This window comes from Psittacula echo, assembly GCF_963264785.1.
Source record: "Psittacula echo genome assembly, chromosome: 15".
Classification (NCBI taxonomy): Eukaryota; Metazoa; Chordata; class Aves; order Psittaciformes; family Psittacidae; genus Psittacula; species Psittacula echo.
Window position 1 is genome coordinate 6,921,284 of NC_137751.1, and position 22,895 is coordinate 6,944,178.

A 22,895-nucleotide genomic window follows, 5' to 3' on the forward strand; every position below is an offset into this window, starting at 1 on the left:
AAAACAAAAATCCCATAGAGCATCTTGGCAAAATGACTGTGATTTTCAGATTCCACTTTTGCAAAGCAGAACCCATGCCCCCAGTATTTTAAGGCAGTTTTATGTTTGTTAAAGCAAAAATCATTTCTCCCCTCACATATGTAGTTGTAAGTGCCATTAAAATCATTGCAGTTTGCACCAGCATATGTCAAGAACAAATATAGCCATACAGTTCTGAATAGGTAAGTGCAGACTCTCAGCAAGAGAAATGTGTAGGAAAAGAATTAGATAGACTCCAGACAGTCAGATGCTTCAGCTACTCTGTAGGATAACCTGAAATAAATGTAATCCAGTATGAGAAGAAAGTTAATCTAATATGAAAGCAAATAAATGTGTACAGTATGTAAACCCACAACTGTTTGCTTTCTAAACCAATATCCCTTCATTTTTTACTGGCAGCCTATGACAGGAAGCTGGAAATCGTAGACACTTTGGAAAAAAAAGTAAACATAGATGAATTCACAGAGGTGAGAAATGAAATAAGAGCTTCTGATGCAGAATATGGTGTCTATCACAAAGTAGTAGCATTTCTCTGGGAATAGCTAAGATGAATAAGTGAAGGGCTTCACTTCTTCAGCATCCCAGGTAACTGGTTATATCAGGACATTTTGTGTTCCATCTTTGTATCCATCCTTTGCTGCACAACGCTTTTATTCTGGCCAGCAAGGAGGGTGTATTTTGCTTTCTCAGAGCCTGTGCCGAGCAGTGGTTTTTAGGACAGCCATCTCGGTTCCTTCCTAGAATGCCAAAGCCCTGAATCACTTGTGAACGCAGATGTTGCAGTGGCTGCTCAAGACAGGTTTTGTGTCCCAGTGTAACCATTAGCCTGAGATAATCAAGTAATGTCCTCAAAGTATTGTTATTTCTGATTAAGTTCTATTAACCGTAGAAAAGCCTAACAAGTGATGAGAAGCTCATTTTTGCTCAGAACTGTTACTGACTTGGACCATAACCAAACTGCAACAAGAGTCATAGCTGTTCACAAAGCATAACCAGGCTAGAAAATACAGAGCTTTAAAATCAAAGGCTGTCACTGAGAAACATCAGGAGTGTGTTTTTAACCCACTCACATCAATAAATGTAGTTGGAAGGTTCACCCCATCACTCTACTCTTCATCAATCTGAAAACAACTGAACTAGTTCAAACTATACTTTCTGGAAAACTCTCCAGGCCAATCCTTTGCCAACCATTTCTACCTACAACAGAGCTGAATTTTATGGCTGGGTACTTAAACCTGCAAAGAGGGATGTTTAGAATAGAAATAATGGCAGACCCTCAATTGCAGCGGTGCTGGTGGGTGCTGTTACAATAATTAAAACCAGAGTATAAAGCAGCTGTGCAGAGACTAATTTCAAGCAACCATGTGTGATTTTTGTGCCTTCCTTGCTCTCAGGAGACTCCCATATTCGTTATTTTGCACAGAGATGCATTTTCATGGTAACTTGTTGAAGGCTTTTTTAAGCATGAAATGAGGTATTTTTAAATTTAACCTCAGAATAACTGTGTTTAATTAAGAAAACTATTGTGACTAATGGGAGCCCAGAGAATTGCTTTTGTCACTGAAATGAAGCATCAATCTGTAATGCCTATGGCACATGTATAAGCACTGAATGAATTCATGCTCCATTAGCATTAGAAAAACGTTCTAAAATATATTTTGTGTACTCTTTATTTTGACTCAATTAAAGGTATGACAGCAGAGATCAGGAATACAAAAGACACAGACTGTCAAGCTATCTAATTCACCAGCCAGTGCAACTTTGTTCTCAGAATATATTCTCTGATGCTTTTTGCAGTCCAGTTTTAATTGAATCAAATGATGAAGTTTTCATCACTTCCCCTGGGGAGCTGTTCCATAATCACAGGCCTTACTCTTGGGCCAGGGCTGCTTCTAATCCTCAGCTACAGTTTACCTTTGTTCATCAGTTTGCATCATCTACCTAGACCAGCAAGAGAGATGATCTTTCTCGGCACTGGTCTAGGCCCTTTCACATGTGGAAAGCATTGCTCTGTAATGGACCTTAAAGTTAAATGATGCTTTTTTTCCCTTTCCTTGAATTCAGTGCAGCTTTGAGTTACTTAAAGGCTGTTAGAAACTCAGTAGAGAGACCTCACACATTGTTGTTGGGTTTTGGGGGTATTTTTTTGGACATGCAAAACAGTGGCTTTTGTATTTTTACATCCTTTGTGGCAAGCTCATGGAGTCTTTATATTAAAAGCATTTAAATCCCAGAGACCAGTCCTTACCAGTTTATTTCACAGGCTTTGTATTCTAACATGCAGAACCTCCAGCAGCCTGACACAAAGCTGTTGACACGGAGGGAAATGCTCCCACTGCCTTTGTAGGGTCAGAATCAAGCTTTAAAGGTGAGATTATTTCCATGATCATAAGTGACTCACTCCATTTCTGTTGAGATCAGGAGGAACAAAAAGCAAAGCTCAGTTATTCTTGATGATAATGTGTTCACAAACTCAGCGAGGTCTCACACGGGATAGCAAGAAGGAGGTGTGCCAGCTTTCTTCTGATGGGTGTCAAAATCTCTTGGTTAATAATAAATCAATGTATGCTTATAACGTGTACAGTATTTTACACAGCAGAGTGCTTTATACATATCAGCTAAGAAAAGCTTAAGACTCTACGATAGTTCCCTCTGCCCACAGAGCCGAACATAGGCTTCTAAAAACTGTTCTGGGAAGCTGTTAGACAGAAGTATTAATACACAAGCCCTGGGATGTGTCATCAAGATGACATACAAAATAACAAGCTGCTTGTCCAAGCTGCCTCCTCCCGACTGCTGTCATCCTTAAGGGTTCATCTGTCACAGGGCTCTGGGTTGTAATAGCTCTGAAAAGCTGGGAGATACATGTATTCCCAGATCTGCCACCTTCTCTCCAGCCCACGTACATCCTCTCTTTTTATGCTGAAATGCAGAAAAGCCACACATTACATCAGGAGTTCTTCTTTCCCACCAGCCACCCCTCAGGCCATTGACTGCTGCTTTTCTGCTCTTCCTCTCTTCTCCACTTGTCCCATATGTTTGGGAATTATGCAATATAGACATAAATAATAATAACATATATTAATATTTCAGTTGGTTAATGTATTTCAACAAGTCCAACATGTTCTAGTGTTTAAGGCAGGTATCCATACTGTAAAAATGGGATAATGGGAAACATTCCGTATTTTGGAAATTCCTTGTTTTAACTCCCTGTATGGCTCCTCCAACTGTGGCTGTCTCCAGAAACCTGCTCTAATAATTCAGCACAGGCTTTGGGATTGTGGTTTGGTCTGATGGCCATTATTATTTATGTCATGCACACCACATTTTTAGAGCCATATTGCTTTTGCTCATAAAAACCACATGGCTATAAATCCAAAGTGTTAACGTGTCTCCAAGGCTAGAACTTAAAATAAATCTGGAGTCAGTAGTATTCCCAGTGTGAGAGGACTTAGGTGACAGCAGGCTCATTTTCAAAAGGTTCTTTCCTTTATTTTATTGTATCCAGACTGGTTCTTTAAACATTGAAATTGTGGCCAATGGTCATTTTGTGGCATTAGAGAGCTGAGTGACTGTCAGTTCTGCAAAAACTAATGGCTCAAAATGCCTCCTTAGGAGTAAAGTCAAGAATATTAAATGCTGCTGAAAACCATGGAGAACTTCTATCCTCCCTGAGATAACCTGTCTTAATCAATGGCATTTCATAGGGGGGATTCTCATCCAGCATCTCTGAAGCATTGAACATGATAAGTGACCTCTGGGCAGCAGAGTCCCAGGCTGGTTTGGAGAATATTGCTGTTTCTGAAAGAAAGAACCAAGCAGGCTGTGTACCATCCATGTACCAAGTTTGCAGATTAAACTACAAACTCCTACATATATTATGGCATGCAGTCGATTTTAAGGAGCTGAAATAAAGGTGAAAATACTTGAAGAAAGCTAACCATCACACTGCTGCTTTCTCTCCACAGTATGTGCATTCCTACACTGAACATTTTCCAGATGATGTGTTCCAAGAAATGCTGAAGCATCTCTGTTGGTGTGCTGATGACTTCGGAGAAGCAGTAAGACATGATATGTGGAGGCAAATGTTTACTTTTCTCTTCATAGATTGTGATTATGCAAAGGTAGGCAAAGCAGCTCTCAACCTAATTTCAATATAGTAATGCTTCCAGTTTGGTATTTCTCTGGGTCACTGCTTTCTCTTTACTCCTCGTGATCCTAGATACTCTTCTTGTGCTTACTCAGCATTATTTCAGAGGACAATAGCTGCTGCATTGTCTTCAAATTCATGGTTCTTAGTCACAGAAACAGCCAGCAGCCTATAAGCTGATGACTGATTAGAAACTGAAGGACCTAACTGATGACTTGAGGCTGAAGTTTGATGATTTTGGAGAAGAAATTAACCATGGTCTTTACTACTTCTGGTCATTACCTGTTCCCACAGAACAGGTTTGTTCTGTGAATGTTTGTTTCTTCAGAGAATGTTTGGGTGCTAATTTGTCCGTTCAGCCCTATTGCAGCAAAGATAACCTGATAGAGACTGACCTTAACAAATGTGCACATTATTACAATAGTAACATATATTGTGTCAATTATGCTGCATTAATTTATACACCCTGAGGGCTTCTATCAATAAATCTCATAGTTTAAATTTAAAATGCAAAATAATCTGTCTTTACAACCTCCTGAACTTCTGCCACAGTTTATGGGCAGGAAATTAAAATAGATTAAGTCAGTTACAGAGCTGGAAATGGAACTCAGAAGCCATAATCTGGTTTTCAGATGCTCTAAACTCTATCATCCCCTGAATACATCTGCATTCCCATTAAAATAAACAAACAAGTAAGCTAGATGTATTAGAAAACAAATAAATAGAGCTGAAGAATCAATGGCATGAGCTATTGCTAAAATCTTGGGCTTCATCCAAAAAGTATGGTATTTGTTACAAGTAGCCTTAGTTAGCCAGTTGCTGGCTACTACACAGCAAACAGTTGCCATAATCTTGCAGTTTTGTACAGGAATTATGTATTCCATGCAGCATTCCTCTAATGATGTTTACAGCATGCCTACCCAGAATGAACTCTGCTGTACAATGTCATGCTAATAATGTCATTACCTCTAAGAGAATGGAATTACAGAGAACATTTCAACACCAATGATGTGTTTTGGAGAATAGCTGGCAAGTTCCTATTTTAGGGGTGAAAGAAATGTGTCCATTTCTCAGCTAGGAGACATTTCATTTTCCTATTGCTCCTATGGTGGATCCTCCCAGGTAGAGTAATATGTAAAGCTGAGTCCTATCTTTGTCATGCATTTTGAAAGGATCCCTTCTTTCCCTTTCATGTTTTAATGTGACTTTCTTCTTATTATTTTCATGGCAGTAATCACCATCTCCATGCTACTAATCCCAGTGGAATCTCAGAGGCAAAGAGCCAAAAACACTAGGAAAACATAAGAGTGAGCAGCTATCAGCACAGACTCCATTGCTGCCCAGAAAAGAATGAACAGAGCACAAACATGTTTGCTGTTTTCAGCCTCCGAGGTAGCCTTGCTCTGCAAATTGAGTTCACCAAACTGTAGTGTGGACCACACAGTTCTTTTAAACCTGACCTGGTTTCTTTTGTATAGTTCTTAATAAGTCCTGCCCTACTGTACCCACAGGGAAGATAAAAGATGCAAACTAACCCTAGGACTTCTTCCACTTGAATGTGATCCATTACCTGTAGTACTCATTCTGCAAAGCAGAGCAAAGCAGTTGTTTCAGTTCCTAATTTCCATTTGTTTGGTGGCAGGCAGTTATTCCAGTCTGCATGGTGACTGTGGCTGGCTGCCTCAATGAGCTGCAATTAGAGCCAGGGAGCTGAGAAAGCAGTGTTTAAATTACAGTCAAATTAGAAGGTATGCACATGATCATTATTATGATTTCAAATGCATGCATCCAGAAGGACGGCAGCTCAGCAAGAGAAGACTGGACTATACAGTGAAGCAGAAACTTTCCAAGACAATACCAGAACACAGTTGAATCACTGCTCTGATGCACAAAAAGCCAATAGCTCTGGGAATTGTAAGCTTATTGTCCCTCTCTGCTCATGTGTGTCAAGTATAGTTTTTTAAATGCATCTTTTAAATTAAAAGAATCTGCATTGATTTTCAAGGACATTTTCAGCCCGAGGCCTTTAAATGTAACTGAATTTAGTCAGATTAGTTTTCAAACTAATGAAGTTTGAGACACTCAGAGTGCCTTTCTTGCAGTACAGCAATGACAGAGCCTGCTTTCTTATGACCTTTTCTGTCTGTTCTTCCCATCTTGCTCGCTAACAAGTGTCTTGTGGTACTCAAGATACACACGTCCCATTTCCAGGAAAACAATCAATCAGTTAAACACTGACCTATCACTGTTGAAATGGCAAGTCTGGTTTAGTGTGTTGCTTAAAGGAATTACTCATAGATCACAGCACATTGCTGAAAACAAATGAGAATCATCACCTGCCAATATCTAGGTGTCAAGAAAATTAGGTCAACACATTTCAACCCTAGCCAGTAAAGCTGGCACTTGTTAAAAGTGGAGGCAAGTTTTGGGTGGCTGTACAAACACAGATGGTCTGCTGTTATTTATAGTGGATGCCGTACGTGTCCTGCTGAAAAGACTCAATATGAAGGGCTGAAGGGCAGGAATCTTTCAGCAGCCTCCTCAGTCACTCACAAAGCGCAAAGACACCTGAGCTCTGTTAGTAAATTTAGGAACTCAGAAAGATAGAACAAGTTCCTCCCAAGGTGAGTTGTAAGGAAAAGTATCCTAAAATAACAGGCACCTCTAGTAAAATGGCAGATCGGTATAAATTGTAAGGGTTAAAACAAGGTGGAAAATGTACTCCTCATTCATAAGTGGTAATTTCTGAAAAGGAATTTACTGTTTTTAACAATACATAAAATTATTTCATCCAAGTCCCAAACTCTTCTAGAATCTGGGTATTCTAGAATCTCAAAGTGCATTATCTTAACATGACAGAAGAATCCCAAACCATCCTTTAATACTTCATTAATTGATTTACCTTTTTAATAAAGTTTTGCATTAGTGCTGCCAACTTCAAGGCAACCAGCAGCTGATTGTGAGAAGTAACAGCTGAGGAAATGTAAAGGGAAAATTAAGTGTGTGTAATGGAAATACTGAAGGGAGAATCCAGATTACACAGTGATCCAGTAACATCTTCAAAAACATGTTTGTGTATCTATTAAATGTATGCAGAACCCAATCTGATGTATTCAACTGAAAAACAAACAGCATAAAGAACTGTTTGCATGGAAGTGTGCAAGGTAGTTGTGTATTAATGGCAAGAAGATGAAGACCCTGGGAATCAGGGCCTACATCTTGTATGTTTAGGGACAGAATTATGTGATGACATTTGTTGTTCCAAACCCCCAGAGAGCTGAAATTCAACTGTAATTTTCAGCATTTTTTTACCAGGAGAAATTAAGTTACCAGAGTCTGAAACAGTAAAACTGCACCAGATGCTTACATTTCAGTTCTGATCCTTTCCTCAATTCCCAGTAGAGGAAAGGTGTTGCAGTAACAGAAAATGTGATGGATTCCATGTTTTCAGTATCAGCCTCCTTCGGAGGCACTTCATCAGTAGGCACTTCTCTCAGTTGTTTTCAAATCCTCTGTTCCTAAACACTGATGCCATTAATTATGGTTTAAAATGATAAATAAGGAGGTCATCTTCAGCTCAGTTCCAGAAAAGAGCAGCAAACTTCTTCCTTTATTTCTTCAGCCTCAGGGTAGGCAAAGTTCAGCAGGAAATGAAAGCTTGGTAAACTTTATGTTTTGCAGTTTTTAACCTAAGAGCAAAATGTGAAAAGGAAATCAATAATTCAGATGGAAAGCTACTTGCTATAAATAATGAACTTAAGTAAATCTGTTCTCTAATTAACTACCATATTTCACTAATGGCAGGGAGATTACAAAGGTGGAAGGACTTAAATAATGACAACAGGAATTCCTCATAAAATGGAGAACTTTCAATCATTTAGATTTGCTTTACTTTTGCAACTCACAATTTCCTGATTGGAAAAGACCCATTTCATTGTCTTTTCCTGGTGTTATTGTCTGTATACACTCACCCTGAGCAACAAAGACTTAATAAACTCTGCACGTTCCTCTGCACTGGAATTACTGATACTGCTCTCACCTCAGTGGTCAAATGTGTATGAATGTTTAAAGGAAATTAGGGGAGTTGTCATAATTGCTCTGGTTTTTGGACTAATCATTTTCCCAGGCAGTTGCCAATACATAACACTTCAAAGGAAATGATGTGGCACAAAAGCAAACTGCAACATGCGCTCACTAACATAATACAGCACAGCTCATAATACGTGAAAATTCTTCTATAGTACTGTCAGGAAATCAATATCTGTCCAGAAAGCATGAAATATTGAAGCTTTGATCTTTACATGAAGAACCCCTTTGGCAAAGTGGTTACAATGATCTAACTGTAATTGGTGAAGAATATGCAAGAGGATGTGCCTGCAAAATGATGTGTTTGGGGCATTCCAGCTAAGCCCAGAGGAGGAATTTTTGCCTCTATGAAATAAATTGACTTCTTTGAAATCTGTATTGATGTTCTGGTAATGGATAATTTTCAGTCACAGGTAATTCTTGGCTAATGGTGCCTTTGTAGTGCTGCAAATATTGATGTAGGTCCCAAGAACCACAGGAAAAACCCAATAATTGTAATCTTTTTGTCTAGGTTGGTCTCTTGAACAGACCAAAAATACTTGCCCTGTTGATAGACTTCTACAAAAGAAGCCCAGTGAGTGCTCAGAGAAGATTCTGTAACCCAAGACAGTGTAAGTACATGGGATCTTCCAACTTTGGTTAAAACATGAGGAGGTCACATGAGATTGCAGAGTTAATATATGTTTCTTAAGTGTTACCAGAAGTGAACAGAACCTAAAAAAGGACCCAAATGAATGCTGTGACCTATACACCATAATTTACAAACATGTTTTGCAAACTGTGATGCAAATGCGTGTTCAGAAATACTTCAGCATCCAGAACTTTTCCTTCTTACCAAATTCTGGAGTACTTTTTAGAAGTAGGAGTAAAGAAAGAGTTCTTTTCCTGAAACAGTTCTTCTTTCTTACTGGGCAGTGAATTTTGTGCTTACTCTAAAATTTCTCCAGGAACATGGAAAGATAAAGAAAAACCAGAGAGAATAATTTACATGAAAATAGAATGGTTTTAAGCTATTGGACATTAATTAACTGCTAAGATCAAATACAAGGCAAATTACAGCTTAGCATGAAGAACTAGGAAACATTTCTTTCAAAAGCAATATGGTGTAATGCACAGTTACAAGTGCAGATCTCTGTAGGCAAAGACATTCTGAAGCTCTGTGTTTCGGAGAGGCATGTATGCAGAAGGTACTTTCTGATAGTTTCCTTTCCCTTGAGAATACCTTTTTCTTCAATTTTCCTTATGCAGTACTAGAGAACATAAACCTAATGCAAACTGTCAGCTTACTAATATGTTTTCTATTCTAGGGCCAATAATAGAGCTGCAAGAGATTAAGCCTGCACATTTATGGGGAGGCTTTGATGACCAGGAGGTTTGTGAGGAACTCAGTGAACAGTTAGTCTTGTCTCAAACTGAGAGAGAGATTTTAGCTGAACCTGTAGCTGACGATAGACAAGGCAGCAACGTAGTGAGAACTAGTGTCACAGAAGGTCTTTCTGAACAAAAGGGCATGAGTGAAGCTGAGACTGGAGGAATTCCTAAGGAAGAAAACCAAGCAGCAGAATCAAATGATGCTGAAGTGAGAAAGGAAGGTGAGGATGCTGTGTCAGAGATGGCAAGCACTGATTTGGAAGTTAGAGACTTGGATGGAGACACCATAGTTAGTGGGAAATCCAGTTTCCATGAAGACATACAAACTGAGGAGCAAACTGAGTCTGTAAGTGCGTTCAGTCAGGAGGAAGTTCTCCCTGAATCAGCCTCGACTGAATACAGTCTCAGTAAAGATGGAGAACCTGGATCTGAAAATCAGGTGGAGGAAGAGGAATTTAGGCTGGGAAGAGAGCCTGATACAGAAAAAAATGGGAAAGAAGATTATCCTGTCTCAGACAGAGAACCTGGCTCAGAAGGGGAAGTCTGTCAGGAGGAGGAGAACTGGACTGCAGAGACAACCAACACAACTTCAGAACCAACACCTGAAGCTACAGCCATGACCTCAGAAGACAGAACTCTGGCAGACACAGATGTCATTGATTCAAAAGAGGATGCTGCAGTTGCAGAGGTTGTGAAAGAAACCGCTGCAAGAAAAGAGAGTATTCCTGAGCAGCATGGCAGCCAGACTGGCCAAAAGGCAAGGCTGCAGGATGGGAGCCTTTTCCAAGACCAGGGTGAAGGTGAAGCATTCTCTTTTATTCTGGCAGACCTTGATCTTTTTCAATGTACACACTGACTAGTTTAACTATAGGTGTTTTTAATCCTTTTCAAAACTATCCTAGTGGCAGGTGAGTCACTGCTGGTGATCTGTATTCAAGGCACTGAGCAGCCACTGTAATTCAAGTATGGACTTTCTGAAGCAGAAGCATTTTTATAATAAGGAGAAACTTTATGTTCTGTTTCACTCTGTAATATAAGTATGTATGTAATACAAGTATAGTGAGACAGGAGCCTGATCATGTTAAACCTAGAAGATTTCTCTTTAAAATTGCAGGTCCAGCACCCACAGACAGACAGGATTCTCCAGCTGAAGAGAGCCAGGAGGTTGAAGTGCCATGGTCAGGTAACTGCTCATGTCAGCCCTTTTCATCCACTTTAGAAACTATAGCTTGGATATATGTATGTAAAGGCTTTTAGAAAAGCTGTATCTTGTGTCTTTTTTAAAAGCTTGTGTATATTTTATCTTTCATCAGGTGACTTTCTGACTCGTGACCTAAGTTCCAGGTTTAGCAGCTATGGAGGGAGAATTCCAGAGGACTGGAAGTGTGAGAACTCTAGATTTGCAGGTATTTGGTCACAAAGCTGTGTGTTCACTTGGGCACATAGTGGCTGGCACTGTTGGCAGACATGCCAGTACTGCTGTGAGCTCAAAGTTTGGCAAGAATACAAGCACTGAAGCTGACTTCAAGATAAAGAGCAGTGTAGGCTTTGTCTCAGAGAGCCACTTGCTGCGTAACAGTAATTTCAGCTCAGCTGTATTCAGGATTTGACCTTGTTGTATGATAGCACCCATAGACTAAAGAGATACTATTAGGAAAGTATAAGCAGATTAAGGCCTTTAGTCAGCGTGGAGTCAGTCTGTACTCAGCTATAATTTCACTGGATAGGAAATGCAGGATTTAGGACTGAGTTGCTATCTGTCACATGGCCAGCTTTAGGGTAACATTTGGCTGCCTGTGACACACTGTGCTTTCTGCCTTTCAGACTTACATCCCATCATGGCAGAGATTCAGAACCGTTGGGCTTCTCGTACTAGGAGTGCCTTTGATGAAAGCAGCCTCAACCTGCCACAGTTTGTACAGCTCATGGAGACATTTGTTGGTGAAGAGGTTTCTTTGCCTACTGTGAAGAGGCTTATAGTCTTCATCAAGAGAGAATACAAACAGACAGAAGAAGAAAAGAGGAAACAACTAGAAAAAGTAAATATTGATAAGTTTTGCTGAGCCCATGTCCAAACCAAAACCAAGCAAATGCCTACAGACACTTACAAAGTCAACTTTTAATCTCATGCTGGCAGAGCTATTCACTTGCAGTCTTGCATTCTCTGTTTCAAGAGACCTTTTACACCTTGGTTTTCATATGGATCCTCCCTCCCTAGCCCTTAGCTCTAGAAGTGATGACAGACATCCTGTAAGAGGTTGTCTGTCTGTTCTAGAGCCTCAGTGACACAGCAGGTTGAGAGTTAATTGTGAAAGAGCTCAAAACATTCCATTCTGCTTATTCACTTTCATAATAGCCAAGAACCTGATCTCTGACCTGCTGCACTGGCATGTGCATATGAGGTTGTGGGTGTTTTGGTGAAGATTGTAAAACAAGTGTGTTTGGTTTTATGATGTGCATGGCTGTATGTTAATGTGCACATGCTTCTTTGTGTTTAAGTTTCAGGGTGCTCTTGCCATGTGTTGAAAAATATGTTCCCTTTCAGCAATATCCTCATGCACAGCATCAGGGTGCCCCATATAACTTCAGAGGATAGATACACTTCATGGTGGGTCTGTCCATAGTAGTCTTTCTAGCTTAGAGAGGCTCAGACCTCAGACCTCTTTCTAGTTTCCCTCTGTGCTGCTGACCTAATTTGGATGAGATATTGGATCTGACGGCTCTACTGTCCTCATGCTGAGCACAACACACACTGCCAGTATTTTGGCCTTTGAGAGAATTCCATCCCAGCCATTTATCACTGTATGCTGTGCAAAGATAGTTTAAAGGACAAATTGTACATTCATTTACTTGGAGCCCACACACTTCAGAGCAGCACCAGCAAAATAACAATGTACAGATACACAAACTGTCACATCTTTAGGTGTTAGTTACAAGGCTGTGGTTAGTTCTTCCTGGGAAGACATTTGTATTCTGGGAAACCTGCACTTACCTGAGTTGATATCACCTTAGATCCAGCACAGGCGTCATTTGTTCACTGTGAAATAACCCTCTGCAGTGCTGATTCTGCCTGGTAGAACTGAACTGTTGGCTGTGTTTTGTGTTCCCAAACATATCTCAGGTTTAAAGGTTCATCTCCAGGTCTGAGCTGTCTATGTACAGATAGAAATGATGTGATTGTCATACCACTGCAGTTTCCATTCTTGGGTAGACACTGAGCATCCATGTCCAGGAGTCACTACAGACCAAGCTGCTCCTCTCTTGTAGGTTCACCACAGCTCTCGCTTGGCCCAGCGGAAACTGCTTTTGGAGGCACTTTTTGAAAAGTGGGACAACAACGCATCTGGGTTTCTGGACCTGGAGGAGGTGGATGCTGTTCTGAGCACCTTCAAGGAAGGGATGGAAAAAGAGACCTTGAGGAAGGGTAAGGAGACAGCTCTGCTCTGACAGAGCACTGTCAACACAGTAGGCTTAAACAATTCAACAACAGTGCTAATGAAGTTGTTGGCAAGCACCAGTCACTTTTTGTTTTTGCAAGCAGTCATAAGCATACACGGTATGATGTGTAAAATGAAATGGAACAGTTATCCAGAGTGACTTGTTAATTCATAGCTCCATCCCCTCCTTCTGGGCAAGACTCCTCTGCAACAGATTCCCAGTCAGAGAGGCAGCCCAATGCTTCCCTGACATTATGATGTGTTGAAAAATCATTTCAGCCTTAACATGCAATGTACACTTGTGTTGTGGCAGTGAAAAACACAGGTAAAACCTGAGACATGTTTGCACTTCTCATCTAGCTCATCTGAGCTATCCGGCTATTTTTATAGATAGGTTTTACTGTGCTATCTGCAGCAATGTATCTCATAGGAAAGAACAACAGCTTTCCTTATGGGTTTCAAATAGCCTTTAGTAATCCACACTTGCACAGTGCTCATGAATTAGATAGCAGCTTTGAGTCTCACTTCTCTGTTGGTTCCTTTCTCTGACTAAACTTAGCAAATTTGGTCGTTGACAGAATAGAGCTGGGTCAGACAGAAGGTTCACCTGGACCTGTCTGGCAGCCTCATACATATTAACATGTGGGCATTAGATGCTCTGAAATACTGTATTAGCAATTAGGAACAGGTCTGCATGTGTGCTTGGCTGGAGAGGACTGGTTTATTCATCTCCATGCTCATCTTCATGTTGGTAAAAATGGCTCATTTTGGCAACCACCAAACCCTCTTTTTCCTTTAGCTCACTTGAGGCAGCTGGTGGGGTGGGGAGCACACCAATGTGCTTCAGTTCATAGTCTCCAGGCTGCACAGCCACAGAAGAAACTGGCAGATCACAGCTCTCTTGTATTCAAAGCATGCCAGAACGTACTGAAATATGGAAGGACATAGTCCCTTCCATGAAGGGCTCATAAACTAAAGGACAAATAAATAGCAAGATAGCATAGCAAAATCAATACTACCTACAAGCAACATAAAATACTCCTAGCAGCTTCAACCTAATCTTCCAAAGCTACTGTGGAGCAAGCAGGTTTGGGGGAAGGGGCCACAGACATTGAACACCTCCTGGATGAAAACACAGAGTGACAAGTGGGTGGAATTATTTGATTTTCCTTGTAAGTGAAAAGTGAACCTTGCAGATATGATGCAGAGAATAATTCATTATGCTACGGCTCAGTAATAAAAGAACTGATCATGCCACGTTCAACTTCATGTGCATTTCTTTCTTCATCTCTTTCTTCAAAGAGAGGAGAAAGTGTAGGTGAAAATCCATGTTTATGCCATCAAACAATTCTCCATCCTAGTTCTGTCAGAAAGCCAGAAATTAAATGAAAAACACTGAATGTTCTGTAGCTGATGGGCAGGATAAGGCAGCATTAACAGTCAGCTCCACCATGACTGGGGCTGGTTAGCACTTGCTAATTCTACAGCTAAAATCAGTGATCAAATACCTCCTGACTTCTGTGGGGGAAGGAGGAGGCTCTCAGCTCCCATAAACATCTGTGTCTTAATGCACTGGGAGGCAACCAGGGCAGCTCCCTGTCTGTTCCTGTGCATCATGAATCAAAGCATTTTCTATTACACTGTTCCTTATAGCCCACTGTATTGATCACAAAATATTCTCTTGCTTAACAGCAAAGTCACACTTCAACATATATATCTTTGCTTGCCTAGTTCACTAGTTGGAAGCAGCTTGACAAATCACTCTCTTTCCTTTTCTTCTTCGAGTCCAACAGGATTTGAAATCAGGATGCATAAAAAATGATGAAGGCATTAGTCACTGAGGTGCTCAGGAGAGGCACTGCCAGCAGCAGCAGCAGGCAAGCCCAGCCTGGGCAGAGCCGCCGGTGAATCCCGGTTTTCCAAAGCCGGGAAGCCGCCTGCAACTCCCAATGCCTGTGCAAGAGCACCCCCATGAGCCCAGAGCTGGGGTGTGGGGAGCAGCAGCACCTGCCCGGAAGGATGGGTGCAGGGTGCAACGGCTGTCTTAGGGTGGCTGCTGATTTAAGTAACATCTGCAGAGAAGCCACGGGGTAAATGTACGTTTTCAGGCCCAGTTTGCTGGGATTACAAGTCTGAGATGAGTCCTGTTTATCTTCAGGATCTCTGGACAAACTGGAAGTTTGTGAACTAGAATGAGTAGATTTGGAAAAGTGATTCTTGAGAATCATGATTTGATCCTTGTGGCATTCCTCATTCCCCCTTCTCCAAGCAAAAGGAAGCCAGACCTTTCTTTCCATGGTACCTTTCCTATTTTCCATTGACCTTTACTGTTTAGGTATGTTGCAGGCGTACAAAAGGAGCACAAGAGCAATGCTTCTTAGGTTTCCTTCACAGCAGGTGAGGGATCTAGAGGAAAAGGTGCGTCCAGTCTGGAAGCTGGAGTTTACCTGTCATGATGACAGCTTCCATTTAGGAGATAGCTGGAAGGTAGAAGAATGACAGACTGGAGCACTCCACCCAAAGCCAGTTGAGGGCTTGATTCATATTTTGCACAGGAAAAGCAAAACTTATTATTCAGATAGATTGTCCTTGTCTTATTTTCTGTTTCTTCTACTAGCAAAGAAACACCTTTGCTCCCATTACCCACAGCTCAGCAGAGTGGGGAAGCTATCCCCAAAGGCATTCCAGACTTTCCTTGAGTTACTTGCTTCTGAGCTCTGTGGCAATGAGGATGAAACTATTGATAACTTGGTGGAATTTCTGAATACAAGTGTGGAACAAAGTCACACGGAGTCCTTGCGAAGCTCAGCCAGGAGGAAGTGGCTGCACAATATCCAGCAGGCAGCGGAGACCAGTGGAGGAAGCATAGAGCCAGTCTACAAAGCAGTGTTTAAGGCCCTCTCACAGGTAGGCATCCCAGGAAGCACAGGAGTTGTTTGTGTGAGGATTGTGACACTGGCTTAAAACCCTGGTGCATCTGAGTGGAAGGTGGGAAGCTGCTATGAGGCTTGGCTTCCTTGTGCATTTCTGCACTGAGCTGCTGTTCAGGAGAGCCCATGGTTGCGCACAGAGAATCACAGGTCAGATCTGCAATGCTTCTTGTCCATGGTTTGGTCCTAGGCACAGATTATAAAGGGATTATTTTTACATGAACTTTTCTCCATTAGCAGCAGGAATAAAGAAATCTATTCCCCTTGCCAATGAAAATACCAAGTTGTTCTGTTTGTAACAGTGTGTCCTGGTCAGACACGGTCATAGCACAGACACATTCATGTCATGCAATTGGTGCCTGAAATACAAAATCAGTGACCCAGAGCAGCACCTCAAAAAAAATCAGACAAGTGCTAAGTCCATGAAATACGTGTAATGGCCGATGGCTAATGTACATAATGTAATGGGAAACGTTTGGTTGCTAGGATGCAGAAGCCCATGGGGATAACAAGAAGATCAGTGCATATATTGCCCTTTTGGAAGAGAACCATCTCACATCAGAGCAGAAACAGATTCTCCTACACTATGTGGCATGTACAGCTGATGATGCTCCATATGTTCTAAACCAGACACTTCACAGAGACATGAAAGGAGTAAGGTGAGAAAAGCTGCAAATACTGTTCCTTTTGTCAAAAATACTTGTAATGGGGTGTACCAGCCAGGATTTGGGGTGCACTGGGAACAGAGAGGAAATCCCCCCAGGGACTATTGTGTAATGATTCATTATCATATACACGCCTTATACTCTGCATGGTCTACTTAGAAGTGCTCTGTTTGGGATTTCACTCCTTTCCTTGGGGAGATTAGCTCACAGTCTAATAATCTCATCCTTCAGCAAATGACTCTTGCATTGGGCCTACATTTTCTTCTTTAAATATTAATTCCCTTACAGCAGTTTCCATCCACAGGATATTCTTTGAGAACAATGCCTTTCCTTCCCAGTGTTTACACCATAAACAGCTTTCATGCCTCTTCACTTCTCATTTCCAAAAGCCAGACATATTTGGCTGCTTCTTTAAACCTATTAAATGTTCTTCTAATCTATTGACTGTAACTGCTGCTTGCTTCTGTATTTCTTTTAATCACATTCATTAGCTGCTGTTTTTTAAATGTCCTAAGGATGAAAGTGCCTTATTTATTACCACTGTCTTTGGGATGCAAGTGGTAAATGTGGTATTTCTGGGTGTGCTCAGAGTAAGGAGCTAACACCTTCCTTCTCTGATGCCAAAAAGCAGGGAGAGATCAAAGCTGTAATATCTATTGTTTCACTAAAGGTTTTCTGCTACTTTTAAACATAAAAGTTTCTCTTTCAGCTTTGCAGCTGTTGAAGAGGGAAAGCCAATCCATGTTCCAAGAGTTCAGCTCCATGCAAATATCCACTTCTGGAATCACGATCGCCCAGTGGAGGAGAGAAAAGGTTCATTCCTGGTACTGCCATTGCACGACGCTCACTGGAGAGTCTTTGGAATTCTAGGACTTGACACTCTTTGGGACCAGTGTGAGACAACCATCTTTCTGACCCATGAGATCAGTTTCTACCAGGTGCGCACCATCAGAAAGGGGTTTGTTAGAGACCTGCCTGCAGGAAACTGTAGGGACCATGGGAATTTGATGTGCTTGTTCTGAGTAAATGTAACTTGTACAACTAAGAACTGTGGGTCCCTTTCTATTGTATACGGTGAAAGTGGTGTGAGCAGAACACCTTATCAATATTTTACTCGTAAGCATCTTATCTGTGATTATGAGGTGTCACTTCATTAATAACTAATTTAAGCTTCTCCTGACTAGTAAATAATTGCACATTTGTGCAAAGCCCAAAGATAGCAGCTTTTCTTTCCTGAAGCTCTGAGCTTCCCTTTCTGTTTGTTGCCATAAAGTGGCATGAAACCTTACTTTTTACATGGTGGAATAATTCCCAGCAACAGCAGTATGGATCTCCTTGGGATGCTCTTTAGAATCAGGCTCATTGCGATGCATGATCTGGGCAGCAGGGAGCGCAGCAAGCCAACGTTACCAGCCGATGTGGCTGTGTCCACTAGAAACAGACTTGTCTCCTTTAGGACATGGCTGTGACCTGGGCACTCTATATCTTTCGATCATTATTTGATAAGGGACATTGCACAGTCACTTTTCAGCTTTACAAGTTCCGATTAAAGTAACTTGTTAAAACCATTTATTGCATGAACTTTTCTTCATTTTTTTCACCCAAATCTGATGGAACTGTCAGGCTCATTTGGAAGTTTCTGCTTTCACAGGGAGTTTGTTATGCATTCAGCAAAGCCTACCACCACATCTGCACACTGGAAAATGTTCTACAAATGACTGGTACTGCTCTGGACTGGTTGTATACCAGGGCACCCAGCATCCACACTGTTACTATGTACCTGGTGGAGCCTGGCAAAGACAAGGTAGGCAGATCACAGCAGTGAAAAGCTTGTAATAGTCAAGGGCTGAAAGGCAGCTTTAGCGAGGACATGCTATTTCTAGCTGATTTCCCAGTGGTTTATCTTGAATTTATCTTGATTTTCCCAGTGCTTTTAAGTTGAAGCCTGCCCGAGATTCTTGTGCTTGCCTGTGCAACAAAGGGCTAAAAGGTAGAGAGGGAAGTTTCCCTCTGTAGAGGAGGCCACTCTTCATTGTTTTCATTCTCCCATGTAAAACAACTCAAGAGCACTGCTACTATAACCCCTTCTCCATGGGGAAAAAAAAAGAGTGTTCTCCTACTTCAATGCTCACAGCTGCATAGGAATGAATAGAACAAAACCCCACATTCATCCATCCATCCATCCATCCATCCATCCATCCATCCATCTGTAGCTTTGCTGTCTGGGACCTCCACAGAGGAGATTCTGTGCACGTCAAAATTATGGTATTTTATAGGAAAATAAAATGTCCTGGCTAATGTATTAGTTCTTTGTTCTGAGCTAATGACTAATGTCAGCAGCCAAGATGTAAATACATCTCAGGAAGTGGCTGCTTCCTAATAATCTAGCTTGAAGAGGCAGCCCCCTTCCCTCCAGATCATCTTCCAGTTGTTGAGCAGGCTCTCGGGCCCTGCGAAGCTTGTCATTTCATGTACAAGTGAGTTAAGGAGATGAAAAGTGTATGCAATATTTAGGACTGATCCTGTGTCATCACAAAGTCTGTATGACATCTGCAGTAGCCATAATTCAGCTGCTTCCTCTGATAAGCATGGTTTATGTTGGCAGCTTTCTGTTGTCTTCCCAGGCTCTGCACTGTTCCCTTGTTAGCTGCCTGATAGCCAGGTCACTTGCTGCCCTCTGTGCTTTTCACGTGTCAAGGCACACTGACACAAACATGACATGAGAAAGAGGACTGCAAGAGGATGGGAAAAAGAAGGAAAACCTCTTCTTGGCCTGTGGGTGTTCCTCAGTGTGGAGCCTGGGGGTGGATTAAATAGTCTGGCGAAGGGAGGTCCAGGGCACAGTCACATGCAGCTTGAGCAATACACTCTGGGAATAAAACCAAGCATTGTTGGGAGATGTCTTTAAACCATCCCATTGCACTTTAATGTACATAGGAGCTTAAGAAACAATTTCCTCCCTCTCCAAGCTTCAACATTGTCTGTTCCTTTCTTGGATGCAGCTAAGCCTCCCTTTCCTCTCTGGCAGGCACAGAACTACACTCTGCGCAAGATGATTTCTATAGATAACACAGGACAAAAGGAAATTCATAGCTCTCCTGTTCTCCTCAGAAAAGAAAACCTCTTAAGGTAGGCTCAGCACCTGCAATAGAACCTGTCACCTCTGGTCCTAGACTCCAGCCTGCCCCAGGCATGATCCAGAGTACATAAAGCCCATGGTAGTGCAACCCTGCAAGAGTGTCTGGCTGCAGCTGTCCCACTATCAATGCTTCTGGTGTGGATCCATGTGATACTGAATTAGGAAGGATGAGGAGTATTCTCTCTTTGAGTTTAGGCCTGCAAAACCAGAACTTCCAACTTAATGCTTTCCAGCTGAATTGCCAAGCAAGCCCTACATCTGCTATGAAAGGTTTGCAGGGTTAGAGTCTACACTGAACCATTTTACTCTTTAGAATAATCTGTCTTTTTTCTCTCGCCATATTAGTCTCATTTCCTTCAGCTGTTTTCTTCCACTGCCAAGATCCTTATAGGCTTGTCTTTTAAGCATATCATCCTTGTTGTCATAGTTGTGTGAACAGCCATTGCTGTTCCAGCAGATGTTTTCCTTTTCATAAAACTCTATAGAACAAATGTCAATGCACTTAGGAAACTTTTTAAAGCAAGGTTTGTTAAATTCTTATGATTTTCAGCAATTGCCTTGGCTGAGCAATACTGTGTTCCACAATGCTAGTTTCTCCTTTTTGTACATGGCTTGAATGATACTTAAAGCTTTGCATTTCATTTCAGGGAAATAAACAATGATTTAATAATGTAATACCTTTGTTTTAACTAGAGATGACCCGCATCTTACTAAAATATGCTAAATATATTACCAAAAGTAACTGGAATGGTTTTCCTCTCTTTCCTCTCATTTCAGAGATTACCTGTATAAGTGCATAGACAGTTCAAGAGTCATTCACACTTCTGTCTACAGAGAATACCACATTGCGGTACCTCTCCGTGATCTGTTGGGGCAAGCTCTTGGCCTGTTTGACATCAACACTGGACACATCCAGAAATTACCACCTCATGAACATAAAGACCTGCAGAAAATGCTAAAGATATCCCAAGCTGCCTTCTCTGAGATACTGAAGACGGCTTTAGAGGAAACAGAACCAACCTATGCACTGGGTATTGCACATACAGAGCCAAGATGGTTTTTTTAGGGATGAAATTAGGAATCTCAGTAAAGCCATATCTAAAGAATTATTCCTACAAGTTTGGAATGACAAATACAAATCTTTGGTAACTTAACTACTCCTGAGCAAGCCTAAGTGCTTAGCAGAGTACAGTTAAACAGAATGTTTAGGTTTTGACTCTGGTTCAGAGGGCATTTTGTGCCCAAGTCCCACTGAAATCAAGGTATGAAGCTTTGTTGCCTTCAAGGATCTAGCATGTCCTCCTCAGAACCGCCCCAACTCAGATCAGAAGAATTTAAATGTCACAGAGTTACCTGCATGCCTGAACCCTGCGTGGTCTCAGGACCTCTACTTGCCCCTGAGGCAAGTTTTGTCTCCTTCTCAAGCACACACCCATTTTTAAAATTTTCATAGAATACTTGGGCTGTGAACAATCAGTCAAGGAGACAGAGAGTTACTCATAAACAGGGCAGAGCTTTCAATCGATAACATAAGTCTTGAGTAGCAGATGTTTCTGAGCAACTTCTTGAAAGGTTTGCTTTTGATTCCAGAGCCAGAACACGAGGCAAATTTGAGGCATGCAGGGATTCTGTTCCACTGGTGCATGCTGCAGGACCTGCGCAAGTGTGTCTGGAAACTCAGTGCGGAGAGCTTTGCTGACATAAAGAGCTATGTAGAACCACCAGCTCTGGTCCATAGCATAGTTAAGGCTGTGCTCTTGCTTTTCCATCCGGACTGGAAGGGCTCAGAGGAGACTGAGAACTGGAGTCAGTGTAAACTGGTGAGACTTCAAAATGTTGAGACTTTGATTTCTCTTCTTCCTTCCCCCAAGAAGATACAGTGGAATTACCTACAGATTTCCTATTTGTTTGTCTTAGCCATCTTTAGTTCTGTAGCCCTCTCTTTAAGTTTTCACTGACATCTGACTCTTGTTGTTCTCTGCATTGCAGAAACTTGATGACAATTTGATTCAAGAGATTTGTTGCTTTGATCCAACTGCTGCATCTGTGCAAGTTCAAGTGGAGCTGCTGCTGGACTGCATCGCTGGTAAATATCATAAACTAATTGTGAGATTACCAGACCTGGCTCAGCAATGAAACAGTGTCAATGGCAACCTTCAGCTGAGTGCTTTTAAGGTCCTTACTTCAGAAATTAACTCTGATTTCACAATAGATGAAGCAACAGATAAAGGGTCCTAAATATATGCAGTCTTTTTTGGTCAATAAAAGTCAACCTGTTAAATTTAGAATCAAAGTTCACTGTCTTAAGGAAAGAGGAACAGATCAGCTTTGAAACCTACCAGAACAAGTGATCTCATTGTAAATCTCCAGATAAACATATTCATATTCATTCCAGAGTGGAATTTACTGGGCTTGGGGAGTTCAACACTGATGGGATGATCTCTACTCAGTTGTGTGGTGACAGTGCTCATGGTTTAGACTTTTCCTGTTGGATTTACAGCTCTTCTTTGTTTCAGGTGTATCTCGAGCAGCAGTCTGGGAGCACGGCTCAGCTCCCATAGAGTACTTGTATCACTGGGTACAAACCTGCCTGGTGCTGGTGGGGAGCACAAGGAGTTTATACAGCAAAAAGAAAACATTTTTAGCCCCTTCTGGCATCGAGTTCCAGTGCACCACCAAGTAAACCTCTTTAATTCCTCACCTCACCTTAGTAATTCTGGTATTTGACATCCTTTATTAAACTAAACATTAGGGTTCTTACATTGTTTGTTATGCATAGCCACCAAGTCTTTGTTGTTAAGATGGTGGGAAGCCTATTAGGGATTAGAAAAAGCTATAAACACATTGAAGGAAACGATTTTGTTAGTATAGCTACTTACTTTAAAACCTAGATTAAAGAGTTTTTGTTGAATTTGTGTTTGTTTGGTTGAATTAATCCTGATGGGAAAAGGGGAGAGGCAGAGATGTTGTGAATACCAAGCTGCAATGCTAAGAGATGATAGCAAAACAGAAGTCAACATGCAGTCTCCTTAAATTGCTTTTTAGGAACAGTTTTAAGTAAACGTTGTTAATCAGCAT

General features: G+C 41.3%; 1 protein-coding gene across 1 annotated transcript in view; it reads left to right on the forward strand.

Moving 5' to 3' along the window:
* Positions 1-22,500, forward strand: part of EFCAB5 (EF-hand calcium binding domain 5) — a gene marked incomplete at its 3' end in the record, with an annotated part of 29,938 nt that extends 7,438 nt beyond the window's left edge. The window contains exons 5-21 of the mRNA XM_080629888.1: positions 439-506; positions 4,008-4,163; positions 8,787-8,886; positions 9,583-10,446; positions 10,761-10,829; positions 10,960-11,052; positions 11,471-11,685; positions 12,914-13,070; positions 15,701-15,990; positions 16,500-16,672; positions 17,388-17,616; positions 18,330-18,482; positions 19,707-19,807; positions 20,595-20,848; positions 21,408-21,637; positions 21,807-21,903; positions 22,334-22,500. Of these exons, the coding sequence (XP_080486014.1) occupies positions 439-506; positions 4,008-4,163; positions 8,787-8,886; positions 9,583-10,446; positions 10,761-10,829; positions 10,960-11,052; positions 11,471-11,685; positions 12,914-13,070; positions 15,701-15,990; positions 16,500-16,672; positions 17,388-17,616; positions 18,330-18,482; positions 19,707-19,807; positions 20,595-20,848; positions 21,408-21,637; positions 21,807-21,903; positions 22,334-22,500 (3,416 nt within the window). The remainder of the gene's footprint in view (positions 1-438; positions 507-4,007; positions 4,164-8,786; positions 8,887-9,582; positions 10,447-10,760; positions 10,830-10,959; positions 11,053-11,470; positions 11,686-12,913; positions 13,071-15,700; positions 15,991-16,499; positions 16,673-17,387; positions 17,617-18,329; positions 18,483-19,706; positions 19,808-20,594; positions 20,849-21,407; positions 21,638-21,806; positions 21,904-22,333) is intronic.
* Positions 22,501-22,895: the final 395 nt, after the last annotated feature.